Source organism: Amphibalanus amphitrite, unplaced genomic scaffold, assembly GCF_019059575.1.
Source record: "Amphibalanus amphitrite isolate SeventyFive unplaced genomic scaffold, NRLGWU_Aamphi_draft 000387F_arrow, whole genome shotgun sequence".
NCBI lineage: Eukaryota > Metazoa > Arthropoda > Thecostraca > Balanomorpha > Balanidae > Amphibalanus > Amphibalanus amphitrite.
The window spans coordinates 326,099-339,583 of NW_024881881.1; the positions used below are offsets into that span (position 1 = coordinate 326,099).

Consider the following 13,485-nt stretch of genomic DNA (forward strand, 5'->3'; position numbering starts at 1 on the left):
CACCGCAAAAAAACGCAAACACCTCCGCCGCAAAAAAAACGCCCGCATCGCCCGCCACCAACCGCGAAACGCCGCAAAAAAACCGGCCGCACGCCGCGAACCGCAAAACGCCGCAAAAACGGCCGCCCGCCGCAAACCGCTAAACGCCGCAAAAAACGACCGCCCGCCGCCCGCCGCTAATCGCAAATAGCGGCCGGCCGCCGGCAACCGCAAAACGCCGTAAAAAACGGCCGCCCGCCGCAAACCACAAAACGCCGCAAAAAACGGCCGCCCGCCGCAAACCGCAAAACGCCGCAAAAAACGGCCGCCCGCCGCAAACCGCCGCTAAAACGGCCGCCCGCCGCCAAACGCAAACAGCAAAAACACCCGCATCGCCCGCCCGCCCGCCGCCAAACAAAAAAAAACGCAAACAACGCCGCAAAAAACGCCCGCAACGCACGCACGCCCGCCGCCAACCGTAAAACGCCGCAAAAAAACGGCCGCCCGCCGTCAAACGCAAACACCGAAAAAAACGCAAACACCGCCGCAAAAAACGCCCGCCGTAGGCAAAACACAAACACTGACAAATTAAGACAAATATGGCGCCCTGCGGCAAATGTGGTGCATTCATATCTGCCGTTTAAGCAGCCATCCCTTAATTACAGCGCATCCTAATCGTCCAATGTTCGACAAAGTTGCGCACATTTTGCGCTTTGCGGCAAAAATGGCGCTTTGAGACAAACGTGGCGCACTGCAACAAACATGGCGCATTCGTTCATGTCGCTTTACAGTTCATCCACCCACCAAATTCTAGCCCAATCGGACTTAAACTGAAAAAGTTATGTACATTTGAATATTTCACTATAAAATATCTCCGCAACGGAGGTGCCCAAATTTGCACGTGTGCCACGTGACCACCGGTGTTGCAAGCAGGACTTGTCCCCTCACTGATTGCACCATTTCAGTGTTCCTGGCTTGTGCTGTTTTCGTGCTATAAGGCCACAAATCGGCAAACACACGATAATCTGGGAGGTACGCGACTCAAACACGTGGCCACGTGGCACGTGCCGGACCTTTGATAGCTTCACAGATCACGCCACGTGATGACCCATCGACGTGGCCATCAGCATGTAAAAGATGACCCCGGCCGGTGTCACCGTCCCTGAACAGTGGACGGCTAAACTCGAAAAAGGGGAAAATTGAGGGAAATTTCACCTTTCGAATATATAATTTCCCCAGAATTATAATTTTTTCATTTTACAAAAAAATCTGAGATAGCAGTTTTTTAGCCCCCTTCATTATGTGCCTATACCCGTTTTCAGATCGACCCTATCATAAAAACTGACGGCCTGACGGCTATTTCCCCCATTCCTTGCATTTCACATTGTTGGTGTATTTAAGCACAAAAATTAACCCCGTGCCACGGCACGTGCAATAGCACGTGCGCCACGTGACCACTGGTGCGACCAGCTGGACTCATCTGCTCACCGGCTGCGCTGATTTGGTTTCACTAGGTGCAGTCGTTTCTGAGCCATAGGACCCCCATTTGGCCAATGTCGGATTTTCCCCGAGGTTACCCCATCAAACACGTTTGCACGTGGCACGTGCTTTTCAATCGCCCCATATCTGACCCATACCATGTGGTAGCCGACACCCCGGGGCACAACATATTGGAACATTTTCAAAATCTAACGTGGAATTTTTTGGCAAAATCGATTCGAAAATAATTTTTCGAAAATGCCATAGGCTCAACATGGGGTAACTGTCCGTCAAGATTACCCGAAATTGTACCCTATGATTTTTAAATAATTAACATCAAAAGGTGAGGTGCCAGGCCGAGATCCGATCCTAAAAATATCAGCAAATATAATTGACGAAATTTTTCGCAAATCGAATTTCCAATTTTCCCCCATGTTAACCCTATGGGAAAATGCACGTGCCGATTACCCCAAAACGGGTTAATTATATTTCAAGCGACCGATGCCAGCCGGTAGCTCCCCGATACGGGACCAAACGCTGAAAATGGCAAGAAATTCTACCGTGCCGTTTCGGCGGCGATCAAAATGTCCCAATTTCCGGCAGAAACGCAAATGTCCCCCTAGAGAGGTAGCTCAGGTTGGGATTTTCAATAGAAAATCACAATTCTAAAGAATAGTGATTGTCTAATTGAAAAGTCCCAACCTTCGGATAAAAATGACGTCCTCCCTTTCAATGGTTCGTTCGAAGACACAAAGCCAGAATCAGCCAAGCAATATCGGAATCCATTGCGCAGTGTGTCGACTGTCGGATGTGCCCATCCACATAGCATAGCACACACTGCTAAATGCAGGTACGCTCACCTACACATTAGGTATTCGAAGGACTTGATAGCTCATACACATGGAAGAAACGCATGAAATGTGATTAATAGCTGCAGCAGAAGTTTGGCGTCTGATGCCTCTTCGCCAAGTTAAGACCATGCCAATCTCGGCCAGTCTGCCGCCGCGCCGGCACTGGCCGTGGTGTGACGTCATCCGGCCGGCTCGGCGCTGGGTAGTTCCACACTTAGGTAACTCGCCACCCGGCCGCCAGGGTCGCTGCCGCGCGAGCGGCCTTGACCGCTCGCATGTCATTGGCAGTTCGGTCCCTCCCCATCTATACCGAGGTGGGGAGGGGAGAAGAGGGGAAGAGAGGGGAGGGAGCGGCATCCGCTCGGCACTGGGCGATACCTGGCTGACCCCGCGCTCCCTCGCTGACCTCCGTCCTGCCCTCAGGCGAAGACCGACTTCCTCGGCCCGTAGCGGCCGAGCGGAAAACCGAGCTCGCAGGGCGCGACTCCATTGGCCCAATCTTATAAATGGAATGCTGTCGTATTCACGGCATTTGATAATATTAATAGTGATACCAGCAGTGGATGTCGTAAAATACAGTCCAAAACAAACGAAAGCACACGATTGACGCATAATGCGCCCTCCCATTCAAATAAGCCCGCCCACTTCAATAGATGGTGTAGTTTCTTAGGGCGTAAAAGATGCAAAACACTACCAAACTTTTTTTAGCTCGGCCACTGTGACGTCAATATACAATTGACTGAAATGCATGAAAACCGTTTTGCATTTAATAGCTGTTTTCTGCACCCAAACTTTAGCCAGTGACGCCCTGTCCATTCTAAAGCGTTTATAAGATTGGTCCCAGCACCCGATTTTATATGAGGAAGTCGTTTAAAAAGCATCGTATCTCTAACCAATTTATTTATTATGGCCACTTTTACAGGACGTCTATAGAGCTTTGACTTTTACATTTCTTCCTCGTTCAGGAGCAACGTTTTAACCTTCACCAGACCTTCAGGTTTTCTGAATACCGAAGGGGCGTTGGGGGGTTGGAAGTGAGGGAACAACCCCCTTTGCCGATTCGCCCCTTAAAGGAAATAGTTCACATTTTAACATGGGTTTTTAACTGGAATAGCAGTTCCGTAGCTTGGGCTGAGACGAGCATAAATCAGGAGCTTTTACAGCCCAACGATCACCCTAGGCAAAGATATTCTATTTCTCGTCCCGAAAAAGGTGCCTTGCGTTGAGGTTGTGTGCCTTGCATATATTTGCATCCAGTATGAAACGAGCATGGGTCCCGAAAATTCTTCAGAAACGCTCCAGTAACAAAAGAAAATTATTCAGAAAATTCTTCAGAGGCGCTCCAGTAACAAAAGCATGAGCAGATCGCCCAAATGCCGGTGGCCGCGATAATTTCTCTAGCTTCTGAAGAATTTTCGGGACCCATGCTCTTTTCATACTGGATCGCGTGTGCCTTACAGAAACTGAAAAGTTCTTCCTATATCAAAAATAAAGAAAATAATATTTTGTTATGAAAAGGTTTTATTTTCTTTGCTGATCATTTTGAACATAAAAAATCATAAATCCATTGCAAAAAATATAATTTCGTGAAAGTGAACTATTTCCTTTAATGAGCTAGAGCCTCACGAAAGAAACGATCGTGCGCGTCGTTACGAAATGCAGCGATTGGTCTCCGATTTTAAGGACTAGGATCAGCCGATGACTTCTGAGGTTAGGTCAAGTGGCCCAAGGCACAGGTTCGGTTTTTGGTAAATAACTTCGTTAAACATGATCGCAGATCCGCGATTTTAGCAGCATCGTGTTTGTCTAGCTCAGGCGTGTCGAATGGTATACTTTTTCTTCGGGTGAGATCAAGTTAAGGTGTTAACCTCGGGTCAAGGTCAGGTCACAGCCCGTCAGGTCACGAAGCTGGTCAAAGCATAGAGATCTTATATACAATTTGATTTAGGATAGTTTAATTCAAGTCGGTATGAATCCGACTTGACAATTACTATAGTCTGTTTTTTTAGCAGCTGCCGGTCGTTTAAAGCGCCTGTCTGATAAGTGCGCGAGGAGCGAAAGCAAAAATGCTATGGAAATCCTGCAAATCCTGAAACTTTGCACATCCGTAACTTTTCTTCGACATGAACTAAAAAGAAGGAAAAGATGTCTTTTTCGAAGCTAAAATGTTCCCCAATCGATCGCCAGACCAAGAAGGTGATTTTCAATGTTTTTGAATTTTGTTCAAAAGAGAAAAGTAACATGGCCTTAACAGGAGAACCATGCGGTTCATATTGTTTGGTTCACCCAAATAAAGTGTATGAGAGAGTGAATCTGATGACTGGTGTTTCCGAGCGGACAGTTCGCAGCATCATGAAAGAAAAGGAAGTCGGCGAGTTCAAGTCTCCTATGAAGTCAGCCCCACGGACGGGAGTCGTTCAGAAAATCGACGATTTCGACGTGTGTGCCATAAAACGAGCCATACACAGCATGTACGAAAAGGGTGAGCGAGTTACCCTAAACTCGATCCTGATGAAGGTGACAAGTGAGCTGGACTTAACCTTCAGTCGCAGCTCCCTGCGCAAGATCCTCCTCCAGAACGGCTTCCGCTACAGGAAGGTAAACAACAGGAAGCTGCTGATGGAGCGTGTTATCCCCGCCACCAGAGCCACACACGCTCGTCTCTCGGCATGAACTGTATTCTCCCGACCCGGGGTCGGCCGACACACACCTCCAGGCAATCACGTGATTAGGGCGGAGCATCGACGGCACAGCCGCCGCGGCCCGCTCCCGCGCGCCGGTCCCCGTACCGTATTCGGCCGTCTACAACATCCCTCCCACCCGAATCAAAACATCCCGTTTTGACAACAGGCGGTTTACGCGGCCGTAGGTTGTAGCGCGACTGTGCCGAAGCATCGTCGTCCCCAGCCGCCGCGCCCGCCGGCGCCTCGCCGTCCCCAGCTGCGGTGCCCGTCGTCCCAGGCACGTCAGTCGCCGGGTCAGCAGCAGGCTCCACAGACGCAGCATCCATCGGTGCGCCGGAGCCAGCCGGCGTCGGCCCGACCTCCAGCGCGGCCCCGCCGGCAGCGACTCGGGCCGCCGACGCCGCCGACGGTGTCACCAGCGGTACAGCGGCAGCGGTGGGGTCCACCGTCACGGCTTCACCTGCGTCCAGCCCGTCTGCGCCGCCGTCCCGCCGCGTCCCGCCGGCCTGATCGGCGACCACCTGGTCCAGGTGGCGCTGTATCACCCGGCCGTCAGTCAGTCGCACCGTCAGCTTGGAGCCACTCCGACCGATGCAGCTCCCACGCAGCCACCGGGTGGAACGGTCGACGCCCGCCAGGCCCGCCACCTGCGAGACAAGAACATGCATTCCGGGCAGAACAATGCGCTCACACGCCTTCTCATCATATCTCTGCTTCATTCTGTGCTGCACTTCCACCATCCTTTCCTGCAAGTTGGGTAGGACGCAGTCAAGGCGAGTTCGGAGCTGACGACCCACCATCAGCTCCGCTGGCGTGTGTCTTGTGACGCTGTGGGGTGTAGTTCGGTAAGCGAATAAAAAGCGGACTACTTTTGACTGAAGACTGCCACCATGCTGTTTCCGTACCCCTTGTTTGACAGTTTGAACCGCTCGTTCAGCTAGCCCGTTGCTCTTGGGGGATAGTGGAGCAGTTAGCAGGTGTTTGATTCCATTTTTTGCACAAAAAGATTGAAACGTTGGTGACGTGAAGCACGCTGCGTTATCCGTGACAATCACTTTTGGCAGCCCCCAGTTCGAAAACGACTTACGAAGCTCCTCTATGGTAACTTCTGCAGTAGATCGAGTGGTTACGTGCACATCCAGCCATTTCGTACACGCATCTGCAATTACCAGCATCATCTGCCCCTGTACTGGCCCGCAGTAATCCACATGGATCCGTTCCCAGGGACGGCTGGGCCAGCTCCAAGGACTGAGGGGCGCGACTGGTGCCTGCCTGCGGTACGTCTGACATGTGGTACATTCACTGACCATCCGACAGATATCCACATCGATATTGGGCCACCACACGTACATTCTGGCAAAACTCTTTGTGTGACTTTCACCCAGATGCCCTTCATGCAACATTTGAAGTACACGGCTCCGCAGTTTGGCTGGCACCACTACCCGTGAGCCCCAGAGCAGGCAGCCCTCGTGGGTACTGAGCTCACCTTCTCTGCGTCGAAACTGTACCAGTTCCGGGTTCAAGAGTCCGCTGGTCGGCCATCCGTCTCGGGTGTACTGCAGGACGACGCTCAGCACCGGGTCCCGGGCGGTGAAGGTCCGAATGCAGCTCGCCGTCACTGGAGTCGAGTCCACGAACTCCATAAGATGCACCGTCTCAGCAGGCGTCGGCAGCTCGCAGGCATCTGATGGCAGAGGCAGCCGGCTCAGGCCATCACAATGGCCCTGTTTTGTCCCTGGAACATATTCCAACTTGTATTTGTATCCAGACAACAGAAGCGCCCAGCGGGTCACCCGGGGAGACGCCATGGGTGAGATTGGCTTATCTTCCCCCAACATTCCCAGCAGGGGCTTATGATCGGTCCGGATGCTGAACTGCCTGCCGGCCAAGTAATAGTGGAAGCGCCGGACTCCTGCTATGACCGCTAAGCCCTCGCGGTCCGTCTGTGAGTATCTCTGCTCAGTTTTTGACAAAGATCGGGAGTAAAATGCGACCGGACGCTCCCCCAGATGCCGATCGACAATGCTCAAGACGCATCCCAAGCCCCACGGGCTAGCATCACATGCCAAAATCACTGGCGCGGACTCATCGAAATGCGCCAGCGTGATGGGAGATTTTAACAAGTCTTTCCCAGCCTGAAATGCTTTCTGCTCTTCCGGGCCCCACTGCCATTTTTCCTCTTTCTTGAGCAATTTGTACAAGGGCGCAAGAATAGTAGCCAGATCCTTCAAAAACTTGGAGTAATAGTTAATCAGGCCAAGCCAGGCCTGCAACTCTTTGACGTTTTTAGGGGCGGGTGCATCCTCTACCGCACTGACCTTTTCCGCCGTTGGCTTTATCCCTTCTGACCCGATGTGATGTCCCAAATAGATCACCGACTTCATCCCGAACCGGCACTTGCGTCGCTGTAGCCTCAGGTTGGCCTCTGACAGGCGCCGGAGAACCTCCTCCAGCGCTGCGTTGTGTTCCTGTGGGTTCTTGCCAGAAACAACCACATCGTCAAGGAACACTCCCACTCCTGCTATCCCAGTCAACAGGGTGTCCATGTACCGCTGGAACACTGCGGGGGCTGACGCGTACCCATATCCCAGACGGGTCGGGACAAGTATCCCCTTGTGCGTGTTTATTGCCAAGTACTGACGACTTTTTGCACACAATGGCAGTTGATTGTACGCACTTTTAAGGTCAAGCTGACTGAAAACTGTAGCTCCCTGGAACTTTGTGAACAGTTCCTCAGCCTTAGGCAGCGGATATTGCTCCACCGGTGTAACCCGGTTTACGGTTAATCTGTAATCACCACAGATTCTGAGCTCACCTGAAGCCTTCGGCACTGCCACGATGGGAGCCGCCCAGCTGTTCCACTTCACAGGTACCAGAAGTCCAGCCTTCAGCTGCCGCTCCAACTCAGCATCCACCTGAGCCTTGTACGCCAGCGGCACCGTCCTGGGCTTGTAGAAGATCGGTGATGCAGACTCGTCCACTGGGATGCTGACCTCAGCATCTCGAGCACACCCCAAGTCGTCCTGGAAAAGCTCCGGAAACTTGTCCACCACCGCCTCGACATCAGTTTTACTGGACACCGTACAAATGCTCTGCCAATTTAGCCGAATCTGATGCAGCCAATTTCTTCCAAACAGCAATGGCCCCCTTCCTTCCAGGATCACCAGAGGTAGTTGGTACGTTGATCCTTGATAACCCACATCAAGTATCACCTCACCTCTTACCACCAGCTTTTCTCCAGAAAAAGTGCGCAGGAGAATGTCTGTGGGCCGTAACAACCGGTCACCAGTCGGCCAGAGTTCTTTGAACCTACCGTAGGAGCAGACAGACACCGACGCTCCAGTGTCCAGTTCCATCTGGACCTGCTTCCCATTCAGCGTCACGTCCAGCAGGATCGGAGGTCGACCTCTGCTCAGTCCAGCTGAGAAGGTGAACAGGTCTCCCACCACAGTGTCCTCCGGCCCGGGCTCACCATCTTCAACAGTCACCTCGTCAGATTGGTGAGGCACATCTCCGAGACTGTTCACGGTTCCTGCTCTATGAGCGGCACTTGTATGACCATATTTGGAACAACGAAAACAACGCTTGCGTTTGAAAAAACACTCAGACTCTGAATGTTTGCTACTCAAGCAGCGCCAGCACTTATTAGCCTCAGAATCAGAAAACTTGGGCTTACTTGAGTTTTCACGGCTCCCCCGTCCGTGTGGCGGCCGCGACTCCGATGTGTGGATGCGTTGCACCGCTGGCTCGGTCGGTGGCTGTCCAACCCGAGGTCCTCCTGCCAGCTCCTGCTGGTTCCGGCTGGCTGTCTCCAGCGCCACGGCCATTTCAGTCGCCTTCTGTAACGATAATTCAGGCTCCGACAGCAGACGGCTCTGAATCAAATCCGAATTGATTCCGCACACTAGCCGATCACGAATCATTTCTTCCAAAAACGAGCCAAACTGACAATCCCGTGACAGCTGTTTCAGTCGGGCTATATAGTCTTGCACCGGTTCATTTATACTACGGGAGCACGAGAAAAATCTGAACCGCGCCACAGTGACCGACGGTCGCGGATGGAAGTGCTCTCTCAATACATTCACGATGTGGTCATATGAAACCTCATCGGGTCTCACCGGGGACAAAAGTGAACGCAAGACGCCATAGGTTCGGGCTCCCACGTTGCTCAACAAAATAGCCCTTTTCTTTACATCCTCCTCTATCTCGTTTGCAACAAAAAATTGGACCAACCGTTCGATGTACTCCTCCCAGTTGTCTTCTGCTGCTTCAAAAACTTCCAACCGGCCGAGTGGCATCTTGCGGATCTCATCCTCGTCGCCAATGTTATCCCCGCCACCAGAGCCACACACGCTCGTCTCTCGGCATGAACTGTATTCTCCCGGCCGGCCGACCCGGGGTCGGCCGACACACACCTCCAGGCAATCACGTGATTAGGGCGGAGCATCGACGGCACAGCCGCCGCGGCCCGCTCCCGCGCGCCGGTCCCCCGTACCGTATTCGGCCGTCTACAACAGAGCGCCCGTACGTGCGGGCTGCAAGAGCCCGCTACCTCAGAGAAATGCGCAGGATCCGCAATACTGAGCCCGACCGAGCAGTCATCTATCTCGATGAAACGTGGTTCAGTCAGTTTGATTTTGATCAAAAAGGCTGGCTGGATGATCGCGAGTTTTGTGGCAGAAGAAGTGTTGTTGGCAAAGGCAAGCGTCTGATCATTGTCCATGCTGGATCCAGAGATGGATTTGTCGGTGATGCCTTGCTTACCACCTGGACCGACGGCAAGAGCACCGACTACCACGACTCGATGAATGCGCAACATTTCGAGGAATGGTTCTCCAGCCTACTCCAGAACATCCCGGCTAACAGCGTTATCGTCATGGACAACGCCAGCTACCACAGCCGGATTAAAAACAAGACCCCGACGACCAGTAACAAGAAAGGGGAGATCCAGGCATGGCTGGAAGAAAATGGCATTTCATATGCCGACGACATGCTCAAAGTGGAGCTTCTGGAGCTGGTTCACAAGCACGCTCCCCCAAAAACGTACTATGTGGATGAACTGGCAAAAGAAAAAGGACACACAGTGGTCAGGCTGGCACCCTACAGTTGCGACCTGAACCCGATCGAAATGATATGGGCTCAACTGAAAACGTATGTGAGACAACGCAACAGAAGCGGAAGCATGGGAGCCATCAAGCTGCTTGTGGAAGAGGCGGTGGCCCACATCCCACCCTCGGCATGGGCTAAGTGCTGCGATCACGTGGAAGTGCTCGAAGAGCGCTACTGGCAGCACGAGAACGTGGCCGAAGAGGTGGAGCGCGTCGTCGTTACCCTGGGAAGCAGTGATAGTGAAGACGAAGACACAGAAGACGAGTAGAAGACGAGAGGAGCTGTGCTGGGCTGACTCGCTATACGGTGATGACTGATGATGATCGCATGATTATGATTTGCGATTATGCACGAGGCAGGCGTGAACAGCTGGATGCAGACTGCACTGGGATGACCTTCAGAATATATGGTTTACTTTTTGCTCTTTCGTTTGACCTTTGATTTGACAAAATTTGACCTTTGATGACCTCTGGTGACCTGACCTTTGACCTGACCTAAAAATGACTGATGTGTTTTCTTCATTATTTCTTTTGCTCTTTCGAATAACGCTTACTGCGAGTCGCTACTTGGCCCAGGAGCTGATTTAGACGGGGGTGGGTTCAGACACCCCCGGCCCGGCGCGGAAGTCGCCGAGTACCGGCCCGGCGCTGTTTAAAATACAAACGACGCCCGGACATTTGAGCACTTTTGCATTTCATATAGGTATGATGCAATCTACATATAAAGAACAGTGATAAGGCGGTATACACAAGCTGGTTTCATTCCTAAATTATTCACTTTCTCAATCTCCTGCCTCCTGCTATCGCTGGCACCATGGCACGACTTTTGTACCATCTTCGCTGACACAAAGAGGCCACCTGGCCAGGGAACGTTGCCCTCCTCTCAACCCCTCTCTCCTCTTTTTATATAGTGTACAAACTGATAGCGCAAGAACGGTGATGACAATTCTCAAGAAGGGTTGTGAGGCGTAAAAGACAAATCCGCAGCTTATTCCACCAGCCTAAGTGAAAGTCAGCACAATTCTGAATGCTGGAGCCTGAGTGTGCAGAACATGGCAAGTTCAGTACGACAGCTGGATCGACACGGATCGATACTGGATTGATACGCTCCATTCGAGCCGCCATAAAAGGAGCCGATAGAAAGTGTCTCGTATTTCTGTTTTCGCAGTCTCAAAAGCACGCGCAGTTGCAATTTAGGCACTTAAAACGACCGGCAGCTGCTAAAAAAACAGACTATAGGTGGGTTTTGCAGCGCTATTAATTCGGCATGTAATTATAAATCATTGCTAATTTCGATCCGGATATCGTTATTCAATGCTGGCCTTTGCGTCCTCAGAAAAGTTGATAGTCATGAAGGCTTGCATTGACCCATACTTTCCATTTTTCAGCACCATTATTCGCCGTAGTTGACCAGGTATTTTTCTTCCGCTCTCCCCCTAATCATTTGGCTTAGACCCATGGCGTATCACCCGTGCATCGCAAGGCGCACCTACCACACACAAGTTCACGATCCCCACGAACCCACATCAGCGTCCGTTCGCTTGGTGTGTGACCCCTTGACCTTTGGCCGCGACAACTGCCAGCTTGCCGGAGCACCCCTCCCTGCACGCGCTGCCCCGCCCGCTCCCCTCCCTCCCCCCCCCCCCCCCCCCACCACGGGGTCGTGTCACGAAGGTTCGGGCTTACGCTACTACCGGCCGCTGCGCAGCTGTCACCTAGCGCTTGGGAATGTGTGGTCTGGTGCGGATTCGGCCAACTACCGGCTCGCGACACCAGCGCCACGTAGTGGCGACGGTACATTCTTTTTAGACATACTGTACACGGAGAAAAATAATTACTCCCCCCGGGAATCACGATCCCCTATTTGGGAATCAACTGACACCGATGGTGTAATCCGATTCTGAAAAACAGTGTCCATACACCGTTTTTTGAGTGTAAATTGATCTCGGTCAGAATCACATACCCAAGGGTCATTTGACTCCCAAAATTTTGACTCCCATTTTAGGTGTCGTGTCAAAAGATGCTGCACGGTGTCAGCGTAAAATAACACATCTAAGCGTTTTTGACGCTATCATGAGGAGTTTTTATATCCTATAGGTGTCATTTCACACAGTTGAGCGTTTTCGCAAACCGTGACTCCTTTATTAGGTGTAATTTGATCCTCAGTGGTGTCATAATATTCCGTTCAAATGACTTATTGAGTGTAATTTGACCCTCGGTAGTTTCAAAATATTCCGGTGTCATTTGAGCCCCATTGGGTTCAAATGACACCGGAATATTATGGCACCACTGAGGGTCAAATTAACCTAATAAGCGAGTCACGGATTACGAAAACGCTCAACTGAGTGAAATGACACCCATAGGGTTCAAAAACTCCACATGATAGTATCAAAAAACACTAAATTATTACAGAAATTGTTTTGACGTCACTGGTGGTATACCACCATCTCTTGACTCTGCCAACACTGCAGAGTCAAGAGATTTTCGGTGAATGAGACTCCGAATCCAGCTCCGGCTTCCAATATCGACTCCGACTCCGACTACGGCCAGAACTGTCGTTTCCAACCGACTCCGACTACGGCCAGAATTGTCGACTCTAACGGACTCCGACTCTGACTCCGTAACCCTGGTGTAGGTTCAGTGATTTGAATCAATGCCCCGAGTGACGTCATGTGTGAGCTAGCCATGGCTGGTCCGCTACGAAGATGAAATAGGCAATAGCCCAATTAGCAGGCTGCACTGTCAATTTAGGGACGAAGATTTGCGGAAAAAACGCGAGACGAAGAAATGCGGAGACGAAGAAATGTGCGGACGAAGAAATGCGAGACGAAAAAATACGGAGACGAAGAAATGCGAGACGAAGACATGCAAGACAAAGACATGCAAGACGAAGACATGCGAGACGAAGAAATGCGAGACGAAGAAATGCGAGACGAAGAAATGCGAGACGAAGAAATGCGAGACGAAGAAATGCGAAACGAAGAAATGCGAGACGAAGAAATGCGAGACAAAGAAATGCGCGGACGAAGAAATGCGGAGACGAAGAAATGCTCGGACGAAGAAATGCGAGACGAAGAAATGCGAGACGAAGAAATGCGAGACGAAGAAATGCAAGACGAAGAAAGGCGGAGACGAAGAAATGCGCGGACGAAGAAATGAGCGGACGAAGTTTTGCGGACGAAGAATTGCGCGACGAAGAAATGCCATGCAAAGATTTGTCCGGATACGCTGCGGTATCAATTGATTTTCGGTGACCCAGACTCCGACTCCAGCTCCGGCTTCCAAAGTCGCCGTCGACTCCGACTCTGACTCCGGCCACAACTGTCAATTCCACCCGACTCTGACTCTGACTCTGTAACCCTGGTGCGAACCACAGCTCAGGTC

At 51.6% G+C, this 13,485-nt stretch overlaps 2 protein-coding genes across 4 annotated transcripts; one reads left to right on the top strand and one right to left on the bottom strand.

Moving 5' to 3' along the window:
* Window positions 1–4,969: 4,969 nt before the first annotated feature.
* On the bottom strand, window positions 4,970–11,209 carry LOC122390229 (uncharacterized protein K02A2.6-like). Of its 3 annotated transcripts, XM_043382961.1 has the most exons (4): window positions 7,809–11,209; window positions 7,312–7,470; window positions 6,480–6,677; window positions 4,970–5,640 (listed from the first exon to the last, which is right to left on the bottom strand). In XM_043382961.1, exons 1-4 carry the CDS (start codon window positions 9,289–9,291, stop codon window positions 5,546–5,548), a joined length of 1,935 nt encoding a protein of 644 aa, XP_043238896.1. In that variant the 5' UTR covers window positions 9,292–11,209; the 3' UTR covers window positions 4,970–5,545. The 3 variants fall into 3 exon arrangements, 2 of the variants coding, with proteins under 2 accessions (XP_043238896.1, XP_043238893.1); XR_006258109.1 differs by having other exon boundaries at window positions 7,312–9,580; XM_043382958.1 differs by having other exon boundaries at window positions 4,970–6,677; window positions 7,809–9,559.
* On the top strand, window positions 9,555–10,370 carry LOC122390214. Its single transcript, XM_043382945.1, has one exon. The coding sequence runs from the start codon at window positions 9,555–9,557 to the stop codon at window positions 10,368–10,370; it is 816 nt and encodes a 271-aa protein (XP_043238880.1).
* Window positions 11,210–13,485: the final 2,276 nt, after the last annotated feature.